Raw genomic sequence first — 25,078 nt, forward strand, 5'->3', positions numbered from 1 at the left:
TGGTCTATCTTTACGTAACATTCATGACCCACCAGGCGCCTCCATTTTGAGATGGACGAACGGAGCAAGCGGAATCATTTCGCGCGGTTTACTATGCAAACAATAATGACCAGTGAACCCTCCGACCAGAATCGTTTATTTATTGCCCACCGATGCGGAAGAAAAAAGCCCCCAAAATGTGCGAATGCGAAGGAGTGAAACGCGATGCCTTTTGGTATGTTTGGCACGTGCAGCTTACGTCCTATCTAATGATAGACCGACTACGGTTCATGGATGCTGCTACCACGCAACGGCTTTTTCGTGTTGCTGGTCGCGACGGAAGTAAGGAAATAGAGATAGACAGAGAGAGAGAGAGAGAGTGAGGGGGAAGGCTTCACTTCCAAGCACTGTTTCCGGCCCAGAAGCGTTCTCACTTTCATGCCTTATTGACCTACATTTAATGCCCAGTCGAGCTTCCGTGACATCCACGATCGGTCTGGTGTCTCTGGTGCGGGTTTTTCGTTGTTGTCGCAACGATTCCCTTGCTCATCTTCCTCACGGAAGTTTGGCCGAGTTGTCGCGCGGCTCTTGAAATAGATCTCGGGGTTTTCTGTCTTTCCATCCTTCACTTCCTGTTCCGTGCACCGCGATAAAGGGCTCGTTTGGATACAATCAAGTTTCCTGCTGTTTGAGCACCGACTGAAACCACGAATCCGAAACCACAGTGGCACTGCTTTTATCGACGATTCTGAAGTGATGCTGACTCTGACCGGTTCGGTTGAGTTTTTGCAAAATGCCGTGCTAGGTTACCGTGACGTGGATTGCGTTGAAATGCACACCCTTTCGTCCATTGCTACCGCATTTTACTATGCAATCGTTGAGGTGGGTGGCTCTGTACTTTTGGAATGTTTCGTTTTTACTACTAGTCTTTACTCTTTACTAGTTTTTGGCAAAGACTAGGTGAAACCAGGAATGAAGATACAAACAATCTAAACCTATCTAATTGTTAATAGTAAATTATAAATATTATCAAAAAATATCTCATTTTCTATTTTAACAAGGTAAAAACATAGTAAACCATCCTTAACAATAAAGAGTGAGCCCAAGTAACCTTGATTTGAATGTGAAAAATAAAAACTAACCCCAGGCACGTTCCTGACCTTTTCCTCCTACTTTTCTATTTGTTTTTAAGTACACAACACTTAAGTACTCGTCGGGTGGAACAGATTTTGTTTGGTCATGGTTTAATTAGCATGGAAATCAAAAATATCAAAGCACTGGCTTCAAAAACCCCCCCTTCAGCACAACAGATACACTGGCAAAAAGGGGTTGCAGTTGCTGGCCGTCCATAAATGCCTGAAGGAAAAACTTGACCGCAATGCGCGGTTGTTAAGTGCAACGGTTCTGTCGATGGCCTAAATACAACGGTCAAATGAAGTGACTTTTATACTCCAAACAAACCGAACGATGTTTGCTCTGTTGCTGTGTATTTATTTCCTTCCTATTTTCCAACGGGATGATTGTGTAAACGACATTTTGGAAACCACACAATACTACAGTTCAAAGTATTCGTTAATTTACTATCAAAACTTTCCAATCACTGGTTATCTATTTTGCACCAAACGTACTAATCGTGAAGTTAGAAATCATTCTGTACTTTGCACTATCGAACGCTGCTGCCAAAAGTTTAAAGACAACTCACTTTCAGCGTAGAAGCACGCTAAAGAAGAAAAAAACATCATTCTACACTTCCGGAAAAACGCGAAAAAAGCGTTAGAGAATGGTTCTTTATCCTCCGTTCACCGGATGGAGCGGAAGCTGTCGAACGGAATCAAAACGAATTGAGAAGGAAAAACTTTTATTTTGGCTTCCACCAGAATAAAAGGCAAAATGGGAATAAAGAGGGAAGCTAGCACCGAACCGAGGGCTGCTTCAAACGTTATCTTTACTTTTCCTATTCCACTTGCAAAAGGTGTTGGAAGGTTTTATTATTTTTTGTGTTAATAAAATCTGCAAGCTGCCCCGGGGAGATGGTTCGTTATATTTTCAAAATGCTCCCCAGGGAAAGGCGAAAGCATCACGGTTTGCGTTGGGACAGGGGGTGCACAAGTGGCGTGGCGATGAGTCGCCCGATTTATCGATGTTACCAGTGTCGTCGGATGGTGTAGGCGATCTATCAGCCCTGCATCATCTGCAGCAATGGCAGATGTGCATCGATAATGGAATTTTTCTTTTTCCGCTCACAAGACAAGTACGCCGATGCCTTGGTGCTGCATCATCCTTTCCGTCTTACATCCGCCTCCGTGGTGGTTCGCGTAAAATGACGACGTCAGCCGGGTGACATCGAATTTAAAGAGGGGGGGGGGGGGGGGGGGGGGGAGGAAAAAAAACCTATCTTTCAAGTCGTCCCCATCTAACCGCATAAAAATGCATCGAACGTTATCCGGCCAAGTGCATCCTCCCTAAATCCAAGCCGATGAAAGGAAGCCTTTGTAAGGATCCGGCACGGGAGCAAATGATGCTATTGTTTTCCATTTTATTTTACTTTTTTCTTTTATCTTCCTCTTCTTTATTATCTTTTCCCATTGCATCACAATGTTACAAGTTCCTTACTCACTGCGGCGCAATCTCGGCTCGATCCGGCCCTCACGTTCACGATGGCAAAAGTTCCATCGACATAAAAATGGTGTCAACTCCACGGAAAACTTGTCAAGGAAGCGTCACAGCTTAGTGATTGTGTCGATCAGACCAATTTTACATAATAAAAACGAGTTTTTCTTTCCATTAGGTTTTACTTTAGCAAGTTGTAAGTATAGTGAAATAAAGATTCAATATGTTACGTTAGAGACATTTTTACTATGGTCTCACGTTCAAGCAATAAACTATTTGTTTTTACATAACATTATAAATTTTATGGATAGTTTAGGATGTGACTTTTTCCAATCAACAAACAAGTGTATTTATGTACTACATTATATAAAAAAACCTAATTTTAGTATCGTGTAGTATGTTTAACAACTATTTATCTTGATGTCACAGTAAAAATTTCATTACCCATTTAGAAATCATCAGCTGGACGTTTCGATACTCAAAAGCCGGTATGAAGCCGGAGTGACCAAACGATGGACGAAAAACCTCGAGTCCCTGGAGGGAAAACAATTTATGCTGCCACGAGTCACTTCAGCATTTATAGTGTTCCATAAGCACTCTCAAAGTGGCGGTGAAAACGATTTGATGCAACTTTTACAACTTCGCAGCAATAAAATGCTTCATTTTGTGATCCGATCGGATAGACTCCCGTTCGAGAAAGATCGCCGCCAGTTGATATGTAGGTTATGCTTCCATTTCCCTTCGTTTGCCAAGTGCTACAACAAATCAATTATCTGACACAGTGACACACACACACGAACGCACTCCCAGGGCGATTGAAAACGAACCCCGAAAGCTCATCGATGATGAACGAAAAGGTGCTCCGATTTCGATGGAGACGCCTGGTCGCTGAGCTGTGCGAGAGAAAGGATCTGTTTTCAAACAACAATTGTCTGCTACAAATGGACCATTTTACTGCTACCTACAGTCTCCCTTCATCTAGCTCCCCATCGGGTGCTACCCCTCGGGAGCACTGACCGTCGCTCGAGTCGTTCGTAAATTTGTCGTCACACGCGCTCTTCGCAAGATTAAGCTGTCTTTATTTGTTTCTACAAACTCCACGCACACGCTACACTGTAGTAGTATTTCTCTGTCTCCAAAGTTGCCCTAAAGCTAGAGATAAAAGGCACACACACACAGACACAAGTGCCCGTCAGTCTGTCCGGTCATTCTCGATAACCAGCCAGAGTAGCACTTGGCTAGTTTGGTGGAAATCGAACCTCGATCGAAACCGTAGGAGATTTGGGGAAACATCGAAAATGCCAAAGCTAGACTGTTAGGACAAACGGTGGCGGCGGCTGCAGACAATAAAGAAACCACAAACGACGCCGAAATCCGAGCTCTCGGGGAAATTATCTCCAAACGGGCTCCATCGGCGAAATTTTACGAGAAATATGATCCTTCGTGCAGAAGAAATGCTTCGGTGCACCAAGGATGGCGGTAAAGTTTGAAAGCAACGGAATAAGACATTGAGATGCTACTACGCGTAAAGATGCATCAACTGCATAATCTTGCCGTTTGTTTGTTTCTTTTGTGAATTTCAAACGGCTAGATTATTGCAATAGATCGCATTTGACACGTGATCCTTTTGGAAGTTTAACGCGCTTATCGGATTACAAGTATGAGAAACAATTGAGCACATGAACGGGAAAAGGTCGCGAAAAGTAGCAACTTCGCCTATTTCAATTGTTCCGATCACACGATGTTGTTGATTTTCTTTTTGCCAACACGTTTATCATTCAATGCCTGTCAGCATTATCCTGAAATGGCGACAGTAATCATAGTACGGGGGCAAACAACGGGTCCGCTGTCCAGATGATTGATGAGAAATATTAAAATAAATTGATTTCCACGCCATCCCGTGCTGCTCTCCTTCCCACGGACACTTATTTCGCCGCTGTCTCAAACATATCCTTCGGTCAAATGCACCGAAACGCCGTGGCCGTTGCAAAAGAACAACTAGAACAAAACAAAACAGAAAAAAATCGGTAAATATTATATCCCCAGCTCGGTTTGGTAAATGATGGACAGTCGGGTTTTTTTTTTATCGTATAGCGTATTATTTCAACCATGACTTCTTTTCCATGGCGGCTGGTGTCTGAGGGTATCGTTTTCAATGCGTCATCGGTAGGTTTCGATCGCTTCAAGCCATCCGGGTTCGATGCGTGGATGGATGGTTGTCACAAACTTTGCAAGATTTTTTTCGTTACTTTCTTCCCTTCGTCTCTGTTGATACTTGAGGTATTTTCATCAAATTAAGGGAAGAGTTCTAATTGATTACATTTCTGTTTTGGCGACTCCCACTCACACGCTTTTGATGTTGATTTTTTGTCGAACGCCATATTTTATATCGACTTATTGATTGTTTAAAAAGTCTGGAGCCTCGCTGAACCATCGAAAAGTGGCAATTTAATTAGATTTTATTCTAACACCACATCGCCCAATCGATACACACCAACGAACACCAGCGAATGCCTGTGTGTAATTTAGAACTATAGAGGAAACGTTTAAATTCTGCTGCAGCATCAGCAAACCTGTCTTCTTGATGTACGTGAATATGCAACAACCATTATAAATGCAGAAGCACCACACCATTCGGAACACTTCCCTCAATTGATGCATAAAAACGATCAATTATGATCCACAATTATAACTGTTTTGAAATGTCAAACAGTTTGTTGTAAGCTGATAGTCCATTTAAACAATTACTATTTTGATAGCATCATACCTAATACTTGTCGTAGCTAATAAATAACAGATACAATAGGGAATAAAATGTATAGCTTGAAGCTATAGTAATAAATAAATGTCTTCGGCATCGTAACAGATTTCCGTCTAGAGACATAGCTTGTGTCTTCAATAATCAATATTTTAACATTATCGATCTCAAGAGTATCATCCAAAGGGGATAAAAGACAACTTTGCGCTGAAAAGTGATACTAATTGAATTAAACTTGTTCGTCGTTGGGTGGAAGCGTGTAAAAGTTCTGAGCCACCAAGGATCAGTCTACCCACCCACGCCGAGCAATAACTCACCCCACGTGCCCGGAAGTGATGACCAGCGTGGACTCGTAGCGTGGGGTGGAAACATACGAACATGTCCTGATGAGTTTTGATAAAATAAGCCACCACACCAATCAGCGAAAGCCATCCGTATGGGACTGTAATCCCCGGACGGGGAATGAAACACGACTCGCTCGTAAATGAATTGGTGAGAAAACGGAAAGCGACACCAGAAGGGGTGCGTTACAAGGTTTAGAAGAACATGAAAAAGGGTACACCGAAAAGGACTTCCCATCTGTCTTCATTCAGCATCGCACTGAAGTTGGCCGGTGGCGCCGAGCTAAGGCCGGACGATGACCTAGACGCAGCCCGCAACTAAAGGTTGTGGCGAAGAGGCTTCCGCTCTGACAATCCCTTTTTGAAGCTGCTCATCCTCATAGACTGCCAGGAAGTGTCCGTTTTTGTGCGGTGCCATCTGCACGAACTGTCCCGTGCCTGAGTGATAGCATGGCACTGTTTGACAGATGATAGCCCAAACCCGTCCGATGGCGAAAGACAACTCCAACCCACATTCCGAGGAAGCTGCCACATTCAATATCCTGTCAGACACAGTCATAAGCGTAGAGTGTCAAAGGCAGCAATAAAAAAAACCCCGTACAACAATGTAACCTACTTATCAACACGCAAATGCAGTCGCGGTTCATGACGGTAGCAGGAGCCCTCGGAACCATAATCTGGTCACTGATTATGATGGAATTCACTGCCAGCTCCGCTGACGCCGAAGCCTGCGATGGGTGGCGATGACAGCTTTAGTGGAATTCCTGTCAGTGGAACCGCGCCGGTTGGCTCTGCAATCCTCATTAATGTCGGCACATTCCTGCACACAGAAGGAGCCGCGAGTAAAACAGCTTGTAACAGTGCGTTAATTTGATCTAGCGCCATCCTTCGGGACTTGGGCATATTTCTAGTATATCCTTCCTATCCTCGCGATAAGTTAATTCATTTACCTGTCCCCTTTATGACTTGCTTATATTTTCTTTGTCGTGAACGTTAAATATTTTACTAAACATAGTTTCGCCGTCAAGCGAGAACATATTTCAAGCGTTTTCAATGGGACGCTGATTTGAAGGATTTGTTAGGTTTAAATGAAAAATATGCTCACTGGTTATTATCGCGCTGTGTTGAGTTTTCCCGTTAAATTTGGAATCCTATTCCACCGGAGTCAACAACCTGAGTTCATGCGATAAATCATAATCAGCAATCACAAACCAACGCGCGTCGAAAACGGAGGGAATATCCTCGTTGGTGGCAGAACACATCGCTTTCCCCGCCAGGAAAAATCATCCGACGCACCAGCTGGTCGCCATAACAAGCTCCTCCGACTCCCGCGAAAATGCGTGTCACACACACACACACACACACACACACACACACACACACACACATACACGGATGGCACAGATTTTCAAAAAAGTTCTGAGCTCATTCATTGCAAGACGGTGGTATATGACTGTGTTCCCGTTGTGTTGGTGTATGATAAATGACTTCCATTTCCATTTCGGGTGTGTGCTTATTTTTATGCTTTTTCCTCATCTCGTTAGTGGAAGACATGATGATATTTCCATCCACACGGTGCGTTCTGTGCTTATCAGATGCTGTGATGTCTTTTGAGGTATCACAAGATTCTTGGGGCCATTGAACTGGGCATAGTTTTCACCATAGTCGAGTACGTTTTGGGGTATAAAAAAGGAAAAGAAAGTCAATTTCTTGGTTGAAGAGATTTAAGGGAAACTTTAATAGATTCTTTTCGTATCATTTAATGTAAGAGATGTAAAAAAAATCATCACCTCAAAGTTTATACATACCTGAACTACTGTTTTCTGTTTATTTGATACCTACGAGGGTTGTTAAATGGAAAAATAGATTACAATGTGCACAATTAAAACGATCGACGGGAGAGAATCATGTCCCCGACTCAAGCCCGAGCTAAACCAATCAAAAACTACCGACCTGGCAACCAACCTGGTTTCACGGTGAAAGGCCGCTAACCGGACATAGTTTTTCTCCAGCGAACAAAAAATTGAACGACTCCTGGCACGTTAGCTTGGTGGAAGTTACGTGTGCAATTCATATATCGGTACCGCCGTTACGGCACCACAAGTCCTTAATGCATAAATAATTAATGCTTCTATAGGACGGGATGAGGAAGTGAGGTATGCGGGAGAGGAGAGAGCCGGTCTGTCTGTCACTTCCGTACCATCGAGCGTTACTTTTTCAAATATCACAAACTTCGAACCTGCCGCCCTGGAGTCCTGGTTTTGAACAACAAATTTCCCATCACTTTGCATTCGTTTCGCATGAAAGCATGTTTCGATCGAATATACTACAGAAAAGAAACCCCCAGAACTTCCGACTTTTGCTTCTGTCTGCTCTGTCTAATTGCCTATGCAAGCTTACAAATCGTCTACGGCACGAGACCCTTTCCAACGACCATTCCCAACAATGCTAAAACCTTCTTCCTGGCCGTGTCAGGAAGGAATACGGGACACATGGAAGTCCCTGTTTGTCCCATACAGCTGACTTTAACTCAGAACGTCCATACAAATTCCCCGCACCAATGTAAGCGATGTTTCCCCATCAATTTCGTGCATGTTTCCCCAAACCCTGGAACCAGCGGAAGCTCACCGTTGGCCACGCGCTCTTCCCGACTAGACGCGCCCGCACCCCGCTACTGAGTTTATTGACTCACTGACCTTATTTCCGTGGTGCCCGATTGCGGAATCCCGGCTTCGCGGCAGGAGTTAAAGTTTCCGGGTTTTTTTTTCGTATGTATCACGATGGTATGCATGTAAAAGACTTTGATAGCCCTACAGCTACACTGGTGTATAATTCTTGATACTGTTTTCGTAAGCCCCTGAAACTTCCGTTACTGCAGCAACAACGAAAAAAGGTTGCTTTTGCGCGTAACGGGAACCGCCGGCGAATAGTTTTAATTGGGTAGTTAAAATCAAAACCGCTAAAGCAGCAAGACACGAACGTGGAACCCAAGGACGAAAGTTTATATATGTTACTTCCCTTATTTATCGATCGTCACGATACCTTAACGATGCAATCAGAACTTGGTCAAAACAAGGATACATCGGATTTAAAAGGGCATACCATGTTTAGCTATGAAAATTAAGAGAATTAAGCCATAGAATAATGCATTGTCTTATATTTATTGTTTAAAATGCATATCATAAAGAAAAATCAATAAACTATCAATAAACACGTTTTCCTCAACTGTATGTTTAAAACGATTCAAACTCCCTTCACTCAATCCGTGCGTATAAACTGCCTGAGAACTGAGTTCTTTGCCATCGGTAGTGATGGGGAAACTGAACCCCTAGAGGGATTCGAATCTTTTGATTAAAATCCATTCTGAGATGCGGATATTCGAATCCGAATCCCAATTCGTCATATAATGCGTGCTTACCAAACTTGCCAATTTTTCATATCATTTGTTAAAGTAACAATTAAAACCAATGTTGATCAAGTGATTGAATCTACGAATCTTCGGAATCTTGATGCTGCCAACACTAGCCATCGGAACCACCTAATCTGACAGACGTCATTGCTTCGAGCATTGTGTTGCTAAGTTGGTGAAGTGAAATTTGTACGGAAAATTAACTGATTTACGCGCTTTGAAACCCTGCAAAACTATCGTTTTCATAAACCTTAACATACCGTGCGTCAACAGCGAGCAAAGTCTATTGCATTGAGCCCCTGTGCGGAATGAAAAGCAGCACGTTTTACGACCACGAACAGCCACGAAAAGAACACCTCTCTAACAAGATGGCGGCTGACGACGAGCTGAATGTCGAGGAGCTGCTTGAAGCACCGTACAAGAAGGAGGTAAGTGCCGAAGGTTGGGCATTAATATAATCTGTGTGATTGTTATTTTCAAGCACTACTTGCGCTATTCTCGTCGCTAGAAATTAGTGAGTACGGAAATAAAGGTTACATCTTGCCTAGATCGCTTGTACCCGGAAGAACACGCGCTGGGTGTAGAAGAAAAGGAAAGTAAACTAGAAAGTTCCAAAGGTGGAACCTTCTGTGTTACTTTTCTATTTGCTTACCACCCGATAGCTCTGGCAATGATTCCAAATAAAATAGAGATGCTCCTAGACAATTTAGCACCATGACAAAAATGCACCGTGAACAATTCCTAAGCGTTCTAGTTGAAGCGTCGATGTTAAAGTATATTCGTAGTATGTAAGTGAAGACGAAAAAGTATGTAAGAAAAACCACCAAATACTAGCTCTTTTTTAACAACCACTTCTCAACCAACATCTTCATTCTATTGCAAAGGTAAATGATATAAATTTTCCTCGTTTCTGCATTTTATAGACGATACTAATGTCAGGTTCCGGTATGAGTTTGGTACAGAGAGTGTGTGTATTCAGCTTCCATGACAAAGGTACATACCAATTAATACACGAAACAAAACCCATCAAAAATACTACAAATATCCGATTCCCCCCTCTCTCGCTACAGTAGGTTATATAAAAACGGGCCTCACGAATGAAAGCATCATCGATAAAAGTTGAAGAGTCGAAAATGAAAATCAACAAACCCAGTTCTGGATCAAAACTTTTGCTCTCTCCCCCCCATCCTACACCGTATAAATCGTTTCTTTTTAATCCGTTTTGCAAGATAGCTACCACCCTCAAGAAGCGATCTATCACTCTCCCTTCCCCCCTTACAAATCGATACCCGTGAATCGGACAGAACTGAAGTGATTAAAGTGGAACTTTCTCTTTATTTTTCTAGGCTGATCTCTGTATGAGCTGCTCTGTGTCTGCTGGTTGGATTCTTAGTAGGCAAAAGAAAAAACCATGAAATATAAAGCTATGATAGATCAGTCACCATAGATCTCCTTTGCAATATTGGTCCTCTAGGAGAAATGAACCATGCGCAAGCAACGAACAAAAGACTAAAAAGTACGCATTTTACAACACATCCCAAATAATCGAGCTCGTACGAACGAAGAACCGTAGGAGGCGGCGGTGACAAAACCATCCGCAACTTCCGCACTTCTTCCGTTCATGCGGTTCGCGTTTTCCTATCTTTCCTCTCAATATATAGAATTCTTCATCATTAAAGAGTGTCACAGCAAAAGTCTTGTCAGATTATCCACATAAAAGGAAAAAATCGAATATGCGTATCATCCTAGAACGATGTACAATGTTGTTGGAGTTTAACAACTGCAAACAAAACAATAGCTTTTTTGAAAGTATGACACACTAGTGTGTATGTAAATTATGTTGCCAATGTTTTTCTACTAGCTTGCCCAACAAGGCTGCAAAAAAGACAAGATGTAATAAGAAATTATAAAGCAGTCTCATAAACAATTATGAGGAGAAGAATGGACGGATATCGCTTAGCTTCTACTCGTTTTAGATATCGACTCACCCATGGAACCCTTTCGAATCATCGCTGAACGCGTCGCAACGTAAGAGGACAAAGTGGAAATATGTTTGGGTATACGTTGCTTTCTTTACAGGTACACTTAGACTCCTTCACTTACCATGCAAATATGGTACGAGCAACACGAGCCGTTGGCGTCCACTGGGAGCGACTGGCTGGGGCTCATACTCCACCTTAATTCTCTGTCGGTTTCTTCTAGGTTCGCGAGAGATTGTTCCGATGGTCATCGTCGTCGTCGTCGTCGTCTTTGCGATTTGCGAATCTTCTCGCAAAACCCGGTCACTACTACAGCCACTCAATTTGCATCGATGAACCTCGACGACGGGTGATGCGTTTTCACTTTGATGTTTTTGAACCGATTCGTTCCAGATTATTGGCCTCTCCCGACTGCACCACCAGCCAAGGTCGAGGGTTGAGTAAGGCCCGCCTTTATTTGTTTGTTGCCTTCCTTACGATTGCGATGCCCTCTACGGAATTTTCCGTTTTCCTCCTACGGTGAACCGTTTCGAGCGAGGCGAGATGATACAGTAAACGCATAAGCCAAACATTTCTTCGATATGTGCTTGTTTGAAACACTGGTTTTCTATGCGAGCAGCGTTAAGAGCAATATTTTCATTTTGCAGATCCTATTGCATTCAATTTGCGTTGATGCTCGGGAACTCCTCTGGCTGGTTGGTCGTATGCGGAGGGAAGATATGCGTGCTTCACGCAAGGCTCTCTGCTACCCCCCCGATACCGATAAGAAAAAGGCAGTTACTATGTGATCAATAGCTTACCGACATTTATACCTATCACTCAAACCATGCAGTTCGTAGAACTCCGATGCACACGATCCTTAACCGTAAGTTTTGTGTGTTCCCTAACCGAATACAGTGTGTAATTGTATTTGCAGAATCCTCCGTCCTTATCTTAGTCCATCAGGTTCGCATCGCAAAAATCATCCTGCTTTCTGGAAATACGGGGAGAGTTACTGGGACAAACCAAATCAGGCTCCAGCAAAATCAGTGTTGGTCGATATTTTTCTCCTTTTTCTGCGTAGGTTTTCTCGTACACTTGGTGGTGTGGGGTGTCCTTGCGAAGATCCATACTGCGAGACACGTGAAGCGATGTGTTGGGTTCCATGCAGAGAACATAAAAGCACGTCGGTAGCGATCGAAGGCCATTACGTTATGGCACACAACATCCAACTCTCTCTCCATTACTTCTCATATTCTTTATTTACATATCGTTCCTGCTGCAAATGGGCCGAATGCACTCTGACTGAGATCATTTTCCTAGCGGCTGCCGACAAACACGTTTCCCAGCACTCGGGACCTCTGAGAGTGCACCCTTTTCCGGATGAACGTATCGCACAACATTAATCCGTTTTATTGTTTTTTTTCTCTTTCCCTTTCTTTTTGTTGTTTTCTTTTTTTATTCTTCATCTCTGTCTCTCTCTCTCACCGTTCGTACGCCTGTGTTACGCGTCCCGCAACACACAAACAACAACCTCCTTCACTCTACTCTTCAATGCAAACCGAAACCCGAATGCATCAATTTTATTTTTATCGAATACGACCTTATCTTCTCGGTACAATTGATTGTGAACTGTTTGACGCTGTGGCTGCGAACGCAAAACGCTTGGTTTGGCTCTCTGGTCTCTGCAGGAGGAAGCATCCCCGGTCAACAACAACGGAACGGTGTCCAGCAACGGGGAGAAAAAATCTAAAGAAAATGGGCATAGCAAATCATCCCGGTAAGTAGTTCTTCTCGATAAGGCATAAAGAATCTTTTATTGATTATTGGTTTCATGCACTTTTGCAGTCACCGCAGTCGGGATCGTGAACGCGAACGGGATCGAGAACGTGATGGCGAGGGTCGTTCCCGGAAACATCGCTCGCGATCGTCCGACAAGACGAAGAAGGACAAGGAACAACGGCGGCGGAGCAAAGAGAAAGAACGTAGCCGATCGCGCTCGCCTCGCCATGAACGTTCCAAGGATCGTTCGAAGGAGAAGGAACGCGTTAAAGTCGATCACCATCGCCGAGATGCTGCAGCTGTGGAGAAGCGGCGTTCCCGGGATCGCGATCATCGACGACGCTCCTCACGTGATCGCGACTATCGTCGACGCAGCCGTTCGCGAGGTGGAGAAGTTGGTGGTGGTCGACGGCGACGCTCCATGTCTCCGAGGCCGTTCCGGGGACGAGGGGGACGGGGAGGATCCGGCGGATACTATCGTGACCGATCGCCACCGGAAGAGATGACTCAGGAGGATCGGGATGCACGGACGGTTTTCTGTATGCAGCTTTCCCAACGTATTCACGCCCGCGACTTGGAGGAGTTCTTTTCCAGCGTGGGCAAGGTGCGCGACGTGCGGTTGATTACGTGCAATAAAACCAAACGCTTCAAAGGCATTGCGTACATCGAGTTCAAGGATCCCGAATCGGTGGCCCTCGCCCTCGGTCTGTCCGGACAGAAGCTGCTCGGCATTCCGATCAGTGTGCAACACACGCAGGCGGAAAAGAATCGCATGGCGAGCCAGCCACCGGCCGCGCCACCGAAGAATCCGACCGGACCGATGCGTTTGTACGTCGGTTCGTTGCATTTCAACATCACGGAAGATATGCTGAACGGAATCTTCGAGCCGTTCGGCAAAATCGACAACATTCAACTGATAATGGACGCGGACACTGGACGCTCGAAAGGATACGGATTTATTACAGTAAGTATAGTTTCGAATTACCCGTTGCGAGAATGACTCAACGAACTGCGAAAGGAAATATGCGTACCCTTGACTTGATTATGATTATCAGTTTATAATCGAGGGGCAAAAGTATGCTAAAGCATAAGGAATTCTTGATCCGAAAGGACGAGAATAGACTTTGGTCCTATTTGATTTTACTTTCACTCGAGGTTCTATCGTTTTACATACCGAAGTTTTACAACGAACGAACTAACTTCTTTGCTAATAGTGTGCTCTGCAATCCTATCTGACTTATAAGGCATACCCTTGACTTGGTTGTGATTGTTGGTTTGCAATCGAGGGGCTAAAGTATGCCAAAGCACTTGAATCCTTTCTCCAATGTGAGATGGGGTCGATCTTGCAAATATTTGATTGTTTCTTTCGACTTGTATCGTATAGGAATCAATCGTTTCTAATGTGAGATCAAACAATAAAATATGCGAACATCAGGATACGAAATGCGTTCACACACAGAACATATAGCTTAAAAATTATGCATACCCTTGACTTGGTTGTGATTGTTGGTTTGCAATCGAGGGCTGAAGTATGCCAGAGTACTCGAATCCTGTCTCCATCGGAGACTGGGATCGATCTTGCAAATATTTGATTGTTTCTTTCGACTTGTATCGTATCGGAATCAATCGTCTCTAATGTGAGGTCAGACAATTAAATAATCAAACATCTAGAAATTTATTGCATTCACACAACTTAAATATTATGCATACCCTTGACTTGGTTGTGATTGTTGGTTTGCAATCGAGGGGCTAAAGTATGCCAAAGTACTTGAATTCTTTCTCCAATGTGAGATGGGGTCGATCTTGCAAATATTTGATTGTTTCTTTCGACTTGTATCGTATAGAAATCAATCGTCTCTAATGTGAGGTCAGACAATTAAATAATCAAACACAACTACAAATACAAGCAAATTTCCTTGAATAGTTTTTTAAAAGGGCTAACAACATTATCTTATTCTCTTTGCAGTTCCACAACGCTGACGATGCGAAGAAGGCATTGGAACAGTTGAACGGATTCGAGCTAGCCGGACGCCCTATGAAGGTGGGCAACGTTACGGAACGGCTGGATGTGACCACGCACGCTTCACTCGATACGGACGAAATGGACCGCAGTGGCATCGAGCTCGGAGCAACCGGACGACTGCAGCTGATGTTCAAGCTGGCCGAAGGCGCCGGTCTTGCTGTTCCGCGCGCAGCAGCCGATGCACTGCTCGCGACAGCCCCACAACCCGCCCCGCTGCAGCCAATCCAGCAGTCACCGCCCATCGCCACACAATGCTTCCTGCTGTCGAACATGTTCGATCCGGCCACGGAAACAAACCCGAGCTGGGACGTGGAAATACAGGATGACGTGATAGAGGAGTGCAACAAGCACGGTGGTGTCCAGCACGTCTACGTGGATAAGCAGTCACCGGCGGGCAATGTGTACGTGAAGTGTCCGAGCATTGCGACGGCGGTGCTGGCGGTCAATGCCCTTCACGGACGATGGTTTGCCGGGCGCGTCATTGGCGCCGCTTACGTTCCTCTCATCAACTATTACAACCTTTTCCCCGACGCAGCCCAGGCGGTCTCGTTGCTTCAGCCAAAGCGATCCGGTTGAAGAGGAGTCATATAGCAAAAGATATGGTCATGCTTCGGTGTATATAATCGAATATACGCGCGGGGTAGTTTTACGTTTAGGGACCTTTTACTAATAGAACTTTCCGTTTATTCACCCGCTTGCAAATCAATCAATGCTTGGACACGTTCCAAGATGCAATATTTGGCAATGAAACTATGTTAAACGCTTTAGACATAGAGGTGATCTCAGGCAAAAATATGCTTGGATTGAATAGGTTTGTCTAAAACAAAAAAAAACACGTTCTCAATTTGTTGTCCCTTGTAAAAATATGTGATATGAAGATTTGCCGTTTTTAAGATCCCGTTTCAGGTTTGAATACTGCATCCCGGCAGTAACAGTGTACGACAAGACATAATACCACGGCAAAAGTATGCGCCCTTTTCCACGATCGGTTACAAGGCAACAACGACTGGATACTATTGCATGTTTTATTGTAAAAATATAGGTTAGTGATTATGATTTGATTTCATTATGGAAACGGGCTTGTTTTAGTGAAAATTTACTGATCATAGCTTGAAAAAATATAGTAACCATAATAGTGCACAGATCAAACCATTATCGTACAAAAATGGAAGCAGAATGGTGGCGCGCTTGATTTGTGCGGTACAGAGCATCACCCAGATAGGTTTTCTTTTCAGGCATGAACCGGTTGCTGTTGGCCTACAGTTTGCCGGTAGCAAGAATGGATGGTACAAGTAAATTAATTAATTGTTATGTCGTACACAGGAAAAACGGTTTTTGTTTCGCTCGGCCGTTCGATTTAAACCACACAGCAGCAACAACTAAAAATTGTATAAGTTAGCGATAGGAAAAGGAATACAGCAGGTTCAATTAGTCTCTTGGTGAAATGTACTTGATATATTGCAAATGGTGTCATTTACTACTAGGCACACCGACTGTGCGGATAACATTAAGGGTTTTATGGTCAGGATACACCGAGTATGGTGTACCGATTATTAGGTAATAAGGAAAATCATATGGAAGACAATTACTGCAAACAAAGAAAGAACGAGAAAAAATAAACCATAAAATAAGGAGCTGGTCGTGTCACAGGGTTTTTGATCAATGTATCTCCGAAACGCTTACAACCGCATTACCATTAGTCTTTAAATAGTGGATTCCAGCTTTTTGATCATGCGAACATGATAATTTAATGAATGTTGGTTTAATGAAAGGGTGTTACCATTAGTGGTTGTTAGCACTCTGAATTTGATATCAATTTATGTGCCAATGGCTCAGTCTGACACTTTTTTAGATGTCAACTCCCCTGTCACTAGTGGATGCATTAAGTGAACCATAAATACTGTAGATTCCAATTAATATAATCTGTGTATGTTGTATAGGTGTATAGAGAAACGAAATGAACGTCCACCCTTCATCGGAGAACCCTACAGCACCAATGCGATTACGCGTTGCCTCGTTGCATTCCCAAATCACGGACGATATGCTGAGATCCATCTTCGAGCCTTTTGGCAAAATCGACAACGTTCAACTGGTTAGAGATTTGGACACTGGACTCTCGAAAGGATATGGATTCGTAACAGTTTGTATTGAAAAGATTATGGAAATTCATTGTTCTCAACTTTTCCTACAATAGCAACGATATTATCCAAATTTGTTGATCTCATTGTAGTTCCACAACGTTGAGGACGGAATAGTGGCAATGGAACAATTGAACGGATTCGAGTTGGCTGGACTTCTCATAAAAATAGACATAGTTACAGAATGATTCTCTGACCAGACACCCGTCGTCGAACGGGCCAGCCGAAACGAAACCGAACTTAGTTAGAAATAACTCGATGAAACTGTAGGATGATGAGGGAAATGACACGCAAAAAAACACAAGAATGCCGTCGTTACGTAACAATTTGATGTCTCCCTTTAAACATGCACGTTACATCACCTTTTTTGTTACACCAAACGTATGTTTCATTTCACTTGTCTTCTTTTATTGCTGAATGTTAACAGAATGATTTTCAAATACAAAAATATACACTCTATACATCACACGTTTTCCATATTAATTTGTAGGATGTTCTCCCTTGCCAGCGGTGGAGGTAGAGGAGGAGGGTGCCGAAGCCGGTGGCTTCAGGATACCCTTCCGGCGCAGATACCGCACGATCAGTGGCGTGGCGCCAAGCGTAATGCTAATTCTAACCGGTGCGAAAACTTTGTGGATAGCGTAAGCGATGACGAATGTGCCGGCACCGGCACCGGCTTTGCTTGCCAGCGCCGAGTCTCCCCAGCCCATGCGATCCAACAGAGCCACCATATCTATTCCACTGTAGGAGGGACGGAGAGAAAAGAGATCAAATTTGAGAAGAAACATTATTTAATTGATTGAGAATGATAAATTGGTTGTAGATAACTGGAAACAAAATTAAACCCTTGTGCTCGACAAAAGTTTGTTTGGTTTGAAACGAAAACAACGTAACTATACAACAGTGTAGAATGCGGCATCTAGTAACCCGGTAAATATTTCTTTTCCACTCGGTTATGAGAGGATGAGTACAGTACAAACCTCGACACCAGCAGATAGCAGGTACCCAACGAGACCAAGCTGATGCTGACGTGGAACACGAGCACAGTGGAACCGTACTCTTTGATCGCCTTCTTTAAGCGATCTTTGCGCGAGACGACGGGGCCTGATCCGTCTTCGGGGCGCCGTTCCTCGTTAGTCACGTTAGTGGTTTGAGCGTTACCTTTCGAATTTTGTGCGTCACTGGCCGCTGTTGGGTTAGCCTGAGGGGATTTAGTTGCAAGCGGTAAGGAAAATGCCAATGGGTGTACTGAACTGATGGAGAACGCTCTCCGAATGCTGAGGCAAGCAAGGTCAGCGTAATTCCGGGAGCGAACGAACGAGCCAGCTAGATGCGAGCTCGTGCTAAGATTATATCCTAGATGCGACGGTGAACCTACGCCGTTCGACACACTGCGCATACCTTCCGGTTTCGCGATCGGACGATCCTCGTAGGTGCCCCAATCGGAGCGCACCTCCTGCCGCAGATTGGTATAGTGCGACGAGTTGAGCTCGTGGGACAAAAACTTGCTCTCCTGTGCCCACGCACCACCCGGCATGTTTAGATGCGTGAACTTGTGCATGCCCCCGAACGGGCTTGGCACGTTGCTCTGCATGGCCGAGTTGAGGCTGACGGCGCCGGTACAGTCGTACGATTCCACGTGCGGATCGAACGTACCCGACCTGCCCTGGCTCTGATCCACCGTCACATCGATCGTACCGTTAACGGCGGCAACATCAACCGGATTCGGTGCCAACGATTGGTGCGTCAGCATGGCCGAAGCGTTAATGTCGCGCGACCGGAGCGGCGAGAACCTGCTCGTTTCGGTTGCATCGATGTTCGGCGGAAGCGGAAGGACGGCCGCTAGCGGATAGGTTCGCTGCACCGACACGTGCAATCCGGACGAATGCGAAGCCGTCGCTTTCTTCAACGCCGCAACTCCAGCGGGACCTAAAAAAAAAATAAAGACAAAAATGCGTAAAGGTGAGTTTATTTGTTCAAAAGAGCAATTATTGTTATACTACAATCCAACGTATATTTCTCGGTGCATTTATGATATATTACTAAGCAAATGCTTTGCATTTTGCTCCATGTTCAAATTACCACAATCCATTACTATTAGTTCAGAACTTGTTACATTCGCATCTGTATTTAATGTATCTATCATGTCTAGAAACTGCTTAGTAATGCACTTCTTTATGCATTCCAATTCAAGGTCAAATGCAAGCAGCGTATGATACAAAGAAGCTTCTATTCTTCCTCCTTCTCCAGGCGAATGCATTTACATTACAAAACAGAAACAAAGTTGCAACTACATACGATACGCCATTTTCGTGTTTTGCGATGTAGTAAACCGGTTTAATTCATTTTTTCAGGAACATACAGAATGCGAAACGGAACAATTTTACTCACCTTCCATTGTGCCGATGACACCGGTAGACATCGCTCTCTGGCCCGCCGTTTTGGCCAGGGCGGCCTTGAAAACTTGCTGCACTTGCTGCGCCATTTCTCCCCCGAGTCAGCTGAAAGTGGCCACCCGAAAACTACTCGCGAGCTATTAACTTGTTAAACCTTGCCCTTGAACCAGACCCTAAAAACTAGTAGGCTGTGGTCTAGGTGGAATTGTTTGGTGTGTTTCTTTGAAGTCACGTACACTATTCGCGCCTGATTGGCAAACTTCTGTTTCCGTTGGTATCCGAAAGTATGTACCGCACTCGAACAACGCTCATCAGTGACTGAGGAACGGCGGAACCCGTTTTTGCGACCACGCTTACCCACGACGCAAAACTTTGTCTTTATGAACGCCCCCCGCGTCCCGTTCCGTGCTGTTTGCTCAATTCCGTGTTCCGTCGGTGTTTCAGCTCCCCCTTCGTGCTGCGAAGATGAGACGATGGATATGTGTACGTGCCGACGATGTTGAGTCTTTGTTGGATGTTCCCGCGGAGTTCTATGTATCCGATTACTGCATCTATGAAGACATTGAGGAAAAATGCCGAATCGTTTTACTTGAGGAATTCTACCACACCTCTGGCTTCCTCTCTGGGAGAAAACTTCCAGTGTTTGTATGCTCCACTTTTTCGAATACAAGGCCAACGGTCGAGCATTCTTAGCGTGCGACTAAAAATAATGTTTCGCCCGTCATTTACACCTCAGCTCAGCGGATAGAAAATTGACGGACAGCTGATTGATCACCGACACAACAGATGCTTTCTTATATTTTTGGTGGAAATGGAAAGAAAGTCTCTACATACAGGCCGGCCAAAGTCCGTCCCCTGAGAGTGCTATGAACCGTAAACCATTCGTAACGATGCCGTGCTAAAACCGGCGGACATAAACCGGGAACCAGTCTGCACGACGTTGTCAGCTGATCAGTGCGTGATCTGTACAAACCGGTTCGCACTTGGTACTGGTATCCTGTGGATGCGAAACCACGCCGGTTTAGTTAATGGAAGGGAATTGAATCAATTTAGCGAACGCCATTTATGTTTTTTTTTTTTCCTATCGCAACCCGAGTCCAGTGTTGACTTTATTATGAAAGTATCCAATGGACGAGCGCATCGTATTCCATGGCATTGAGGATACATTTGCAATTCCAGCAATTTCTGTTCTGGTATGTACTGTACGTGTTAAAAATAACCCTCTGCATTCGAATGTAGCTTATGAAATCAGTAACAGATTGCCTTATCATTCGAATATACCGAAAAACATTCTTGTGCAATTTCCCGGCCTGGCCCTGGAGTCACTACTTCCAAACACCTTTTACAAATCGATTTTACTTTGTCAATTATAGATAAAAAGATTAAAAGTTACAAAGTCCCTAGTTTATGATCACTAAACTATCCTTACTTACATGCTAATTTCTTTAAAACACTAACAATTTAAATAAAACACTGGAGACACCGTACTATCAACAACACCTTGAAAAATAAAGTCAAAATATTATGACAAGTGACGACATCAATCCCTGCAGCTAGCCGATTTCAGAGACAACATCAGTTTAAAAAGTTATGGAAAATTTGTGCTTTAATTATGCAATGTAAGTTATTTATCACATTTAATTACATTTAATCATTTAAATTTCAAGTTTAGATAATACGTCATTCAATTTATCATCTGAACTTTCTTCTAAGCTTTCGTCGTGCACATCGATTTGTTCTTCACTATTTTCACCAAGTTTCTCCTTTAATTCTTCCTCGTTATACTTCCGTTCTTTAATTTTCAGCTCGCCAAACTGAACCTCCATCATTGATAGAGGCTTCGCAACGTCCGTTTTCCGGTAGATCAGCTGCCTGCCATTCAGAAGTCGAAAGTTGGGGATATCCTCTTGATCTCGCAGCCATAACGGACTTGTAAGCATCTGCTGTTTGACGTAATTAGATGCTTTGTAACACTGGCCACTGCAAAAGTTTTTCCTTTCGGTAATATCATACACCTTGGTGTGTGCAACGGAAATGGCGTACTTTTGCTTCGGGATGCTACAAAGAGAGTAGAAATATAAGGGTCATTTAGGAAAAAGTTGTACAGATTTGGCGTTGTTTTTTTCCAGATCTTACTTCTTCAACTCATTATCACACAACGGATAGCCACAAAGTTTCTCAATGGCTCGCTCTTGCACGATGTCGTCCATGTGGCATTGATTAATGTCCTTTAGTAGCGCAAGATATTCATCCTCCGTTCGCCCTGGTTCTATCAGGGTTTCCACCACACGTTGTGCTTTTGCGTTGCATTCCTTTTTCTTCCGAAGAGCCCTTTGAAGTTGTTCTTTGCTGCGGACAAAGTATGAGGGCATTATGTTAGCATTGCGTATCGCTTACAAGGGGTAGCGTACAAATAAACCAGTTAAATTACCTAAAATTCCTTGCACGCCGAGGAAGAGTAGCACGATTTATTTTCGCAGTAGGTTCCTTAGGGATGTGCTCCGTTGGAAACACATTCAATTCTTCATTGAACATAGCGAAATCAATAAAATAAAGTCCCACTTCCGAGAGATCACCGAGGATTAACGACGGAGGCTGTTTGTAAACATATGTTCCTTTGACATCTTCCCCCAGTGAAAATTAAACGCGTATGATTTCATACTTAACGAAAAAGGATTAAATAAGCGGCGGTTATGTTTCTAATTAATTTTTGTTATTTTATGTAAACACGATTAATAAATAGAGTTGGTTTATTAAACGTTATGCATGCTATATACACCCTCGATGATGAATGTCTTTTCTGTATTCATTGACGCCTGCTGACTTTCATTTACGCTAGGATCACAAGAAAAAGTATCAGGACATGTCGAGCTATGATGTCGAATAGTATGCCTTTTCAGTAACGATGCCTGATGAAACGTTTTTCCACAATCATTGCAACAAAAAGGACGTTCGCCAGTATGCGTACGCTCGTGAATTATGAGCGTACGCTTTCGAGTGTACGACATTCCGCACGTTTTGCAGCTATACGGCTTTTCTCCGGTATGGGACATTTCATGCCTTTTCCGATCCGAGATGTGATAGAAGCTGTTAGCACAGTAGCTACATTTATACGGTTTCTCACCGGTGTGCAGTCGACGATGGAGTCGAAGGTGTTGCTGAACCTTAAACTGAGCACTGCAGACATCACAGTGGTACGGTTTCTCATCCGAATGGCACGATCGGATATGTTCTTCCATGTTTCGCTTGCGGGCGAATTGTTTGGAGCAGTACGAACATACGAAAGAGCGTTCGGTCTTGTGGCAAATTTGATGATTCTTTAAATTCAACTCCGAGTTAAACCGCTTGGGGCATTGGCTACAACCAAAAGGCCGCTCGCCGGTATGCGAACGCTCGTGGATAATCAATAGCGCATTACTCACTGCCCGGAAGGGACAATCCTTGCATGTGTGCAGTTTGCAGTCCTGGTTTACTCGAACAAACTGATGGATGCGCAAGTTTTTCGCTGAATTAAATGCACGCTCGCATATGTTGCATTTGAATGGTTTACCCGCCTCTTGTCTTTCCCGGTTCCATCGAAGCTTCAACGAGTGCACATCTTGAGCGTGCTTGAGCAGCTCCGATTCATGACGGAATGCTTCTTTGCAATGTGTTACACAGCAAAATCTCTGGGATTTCGATCCAATACTAGGTTGACCTTCATTCAAACCTTGCTGCATCTCAACGGAAGCAGAGAGAACCACCTCATCTGTATAAACGGATTTGTCAGCATTGTCATTTTCTTCCTCTCTGTTGAGCCGTTCGTAACATATAGAGCATATTTTTCTGTTTAATGCAGCTTCTGAACCAGATAAATCGTCGCCATGATTAGCACTTCGCTCTGAATCGCAAATAATAGTTTCACAAACACAGCAACTATTGGAGACTATCTCGATCGTAGCATACTCGTGATCCATCATTTCACTGGAGGTCGTTGCTGAGCAGGAAATAACGGTTTCGTCTTGTAAGTGATCCTCATTTTTCGAGGATGCCTTAGCGGAACACCTTTTCCGTAGGGTTGCATCAGATATCAATAGTTTATCCTTGAAACCGAAAACAACTTGTAATTCCATAAAACATCGTTGGCATATGCTTTGCGGCAGGTTGTCGTCTTCTGCAATCTGCAAAAATAATAAGATAATATGAGAATAATCGTATGCTTGGGCAACGACTGGCTAAACAACCTCAATACAGAATAACTCGTGTAACAAAGTTCCAATCGCTACACCGTGAACATATGATCGGAAAAGCTCCACTAATTTGTCGTCCTTTGGGTTATTTGACTCCAGGCACACCCTGCACAAGTGTTCCATCCTGATGTCCTGGAAACTTTATCCTTTTTACTTTCTAAAATCCTTTGCTTGATGCTGTGGGTTTGTTTATTTACATCATTACAGATGATATCAACAAACATATCGCAAAGCTGTGGTGATTCCTTTTCTGACATTTACATCAATACTTCTTTTTCTTTCCTTTTTCCTTTTGAGAGAAAGAATCCTTGCGTGAAAAGGATATCTCAGGTGTCTATAGAAAATATTGTTGTTCAATTCTTTTATCGAATCCACTTAAATGTTTCTCAAACGTTAAATAATCACATTTAATCAACAAAATGACTTAGAGTCAGTCTTACGAGAACATTTATTTTGTCAAAGAACCCTGATAGTTACATCATTGATTTGCTCATTATTTCGTAGGCAGCGTTCTCTTCCTTTCCAGGAGACATTTCATCAACTTCGTATCCTAGTCGGTGGTAAAATCTCATACCATCCTCGTTGTTCTTAAGCACCGTCAGCACCACCCGCTCCATGGAGAAATGTTGAGCCATCCGTTCCAACGCTTTCATCATGAATGCTCCTAATCCTTTGCGCTGGTATTCACTTTCCACCTGCAGCTCGTAGCAGTATAGCACACTGCGACCATAGTCGAGATCAAACCGAAACATGGTGTAAGCAATCGGCTTCTTGGTGGCCACTTCCGTAGCTACAAGATAGCGAGCCCATGCTTTGTTCAAGTCCGCCTGCTTGATCTTGGGTTGCCATCCTAAACTGCACGCTCGGTATTGCGGGCCCACGTTGCGCTCGGCCAGTTTGAAAGCCCATTTTATTACTTTCGGGTCCGTTTCCGCTTTCCTCTTGCATTTTAAAGCTAGCTGCAATTCTGTTCCATCTTCACGCTTGCACTTGTACGACAAATACTCCGGGAAGTTCGCGAGCGGGTCTGATTGTTGGTTTGCCACTTGAAGACATTTTTGCTGCGTGGTTGCTTGGTTTCTAGTGACTGTTTCTGTGACCGACATTGTGAATTAGAATGAGATTAAATTTTATACCAAGAAGTCGCCGGCGGACCCGTGAAAAACACTGCGTGTTGTGTTGTGGGATTTAAATCCTGACCTGACAAAGCGCGCAAAGTTGGCATCAAAGTTGGCATGCGATCATGTCAAAACAGCTGTTACAGTGCAGCCAATTATATTTTTTTAAATATGTTTCTGATAAAAATCGTCATCTTTTGTTATAATAACAGATGAGCTGCTAAATAAATTTGTAAGATTTATATCAACCAGCATCGTACATTTCCCATTGTTGCGATTCCAAAATTAATTTTGAAAAGATTTTTAGGTGTTATCTGGCAACCAGTTCACAATTGAC

At 43.6% G+C, this 25,078-nt stretch overlaps 5 protein-coding genes across 5 annotated transcripts; 1 reads left to right on the forward strand and 4 right to left on the reverse strand.

Moving 5' to 3' along the window:
* Nucleotides 1-9,232: 9,232 nt before the first annotated feature.
* Nucleotides 9,233-16,462, forward strand: LOC131263304 (RNA-binding protein 39). The gene is made up of 4 exons (XM_058265481.1): nucleotides 9,233-9,525; nucleotides 12,747-12,835; nucleotides 12,904-13,801; nucleotides 14,804-16,462. Exons 1-4 carry the CDS (start codon nucleotides 9,406-9,408, stop codon nucleotides 15,434-15,436), a joined length of 1,740 nt encoding a protein of 579 aa, XP_058121464.1. The 5' UTR covers nucleotides 9,233-9,405; the 3' UTR covers nucleotides 15,437-16,462.
* A 1,137-nt stretch (nucleotides 16,463-17,599) lies between these two features.
* LOC131267344 (uncharacterized) lies at nucleotides 17,600-20,907 on the reverse strand. The gene is made up of 4 exons (XM_058270199.1): nucleotides 20,828-20,907; nucleotides 19,390-19,945; nucleotides 18,400-18,927; nucleotides 17,600-17,739 (listed from the first exon to the last, which is right to left on the reverse strand). Exons 2-4 carry the CDS (start codon nucleotides 19,481-19,483, stop codon nucleotides 17,732-17,734), a joined length of 630 nt encoding a protein of 209 aa, XP_058126182.1. The 5' UTR covers nucleotides 19,484-19,945; nucleotides 20,828-20,907; the 3' UTR covers nucleotides 17,600-17,731.
* Nucleotides 20,908-20,932: 25 nt separating this feature from the next.
* On the reverse strand, nucleotides 20,933-21,990 carry LOC131267343 (putative RNA polymerase II subunit B1 CTD phosphatase RPAP2 homolog). Its single transcript, XM_058270198.1, has 3 exons — nucleotides 21,826-21,990; nucleotides 21,531-21,743; nucleotides 20,933-21,452 (listed from the first exon to the last, which is right to left on the reverse strand). Exons 1-3 carry the CDS (start codon nucleotides 21,927-21,929, stop codon nucleotides 21,050-21,052), a joined length of 720 nt encoding a protein of 239 aa, XP_058126181.1. The 5' UTR covers nucleotides 21,930-21,990; the 3' UTR covers nucleotides 20,933-21,049.
* Nucleotides 21,991-22,134: 144 nt separating this feature from the next.
* Nucleotides 22,135-23,807, reverse strand: LOC131266326 (zinc finger protein 260-like). Its single transcript, XM_058268796.1, has 2 exons — nucleotides 23,618-23,807; nucleotides 22,135-23,554 (listed from the first exon to the last, which is right to left on the reverse strand). Exons 1-2 carry the CDS (start codon nucleotides 23,744-23,746, stop codon nucleotides 22,148-22,150), a joined length of 1,536 nt encoding a protein of 511 aa, XP_058124779.1. The 5' UTR covers nucleotides 23,747-23,807; the 3' UTR covers nucleotides 22,135-22,147.
* Nucleotides 23,808-24,045: 238 nt separating this feature from the next.
* Nucleotides 24,046-24,815, reverse strand: LOC131266328 (N-alpha-acetyltransferase 40). The gene has a single exon (XM_058268798.1). The coding sequence runs from the start codon at nucleotides 24,727-24,729 to the stop codon at nucleotides 24,097-24,099; it is 633 nt and encodes a 210-aa protein (XP_058124781.1). The 5' UTR covers nucleotides 24,730-24,815; the 3' UTR covers nucleotides 24,046-24,096.
* Nucleotides 24,816-25,078: the final 263 nt, after the last annotated feature.

This window comes from Anopheles coustani, chromosome 2, assembly GCF_943734705.1.
Source record: "Anopheles coustani chromosome 2, idAnoCousDA_361_x.2, whole genome shotgun sequence".
Taxonomy (NCBI): domain Eukaryota; kingdom Metazoa; phylum Arthropoda; class Insecta; order Diptera; family Culicidae; genus Anopheles; species Anopheles coustani.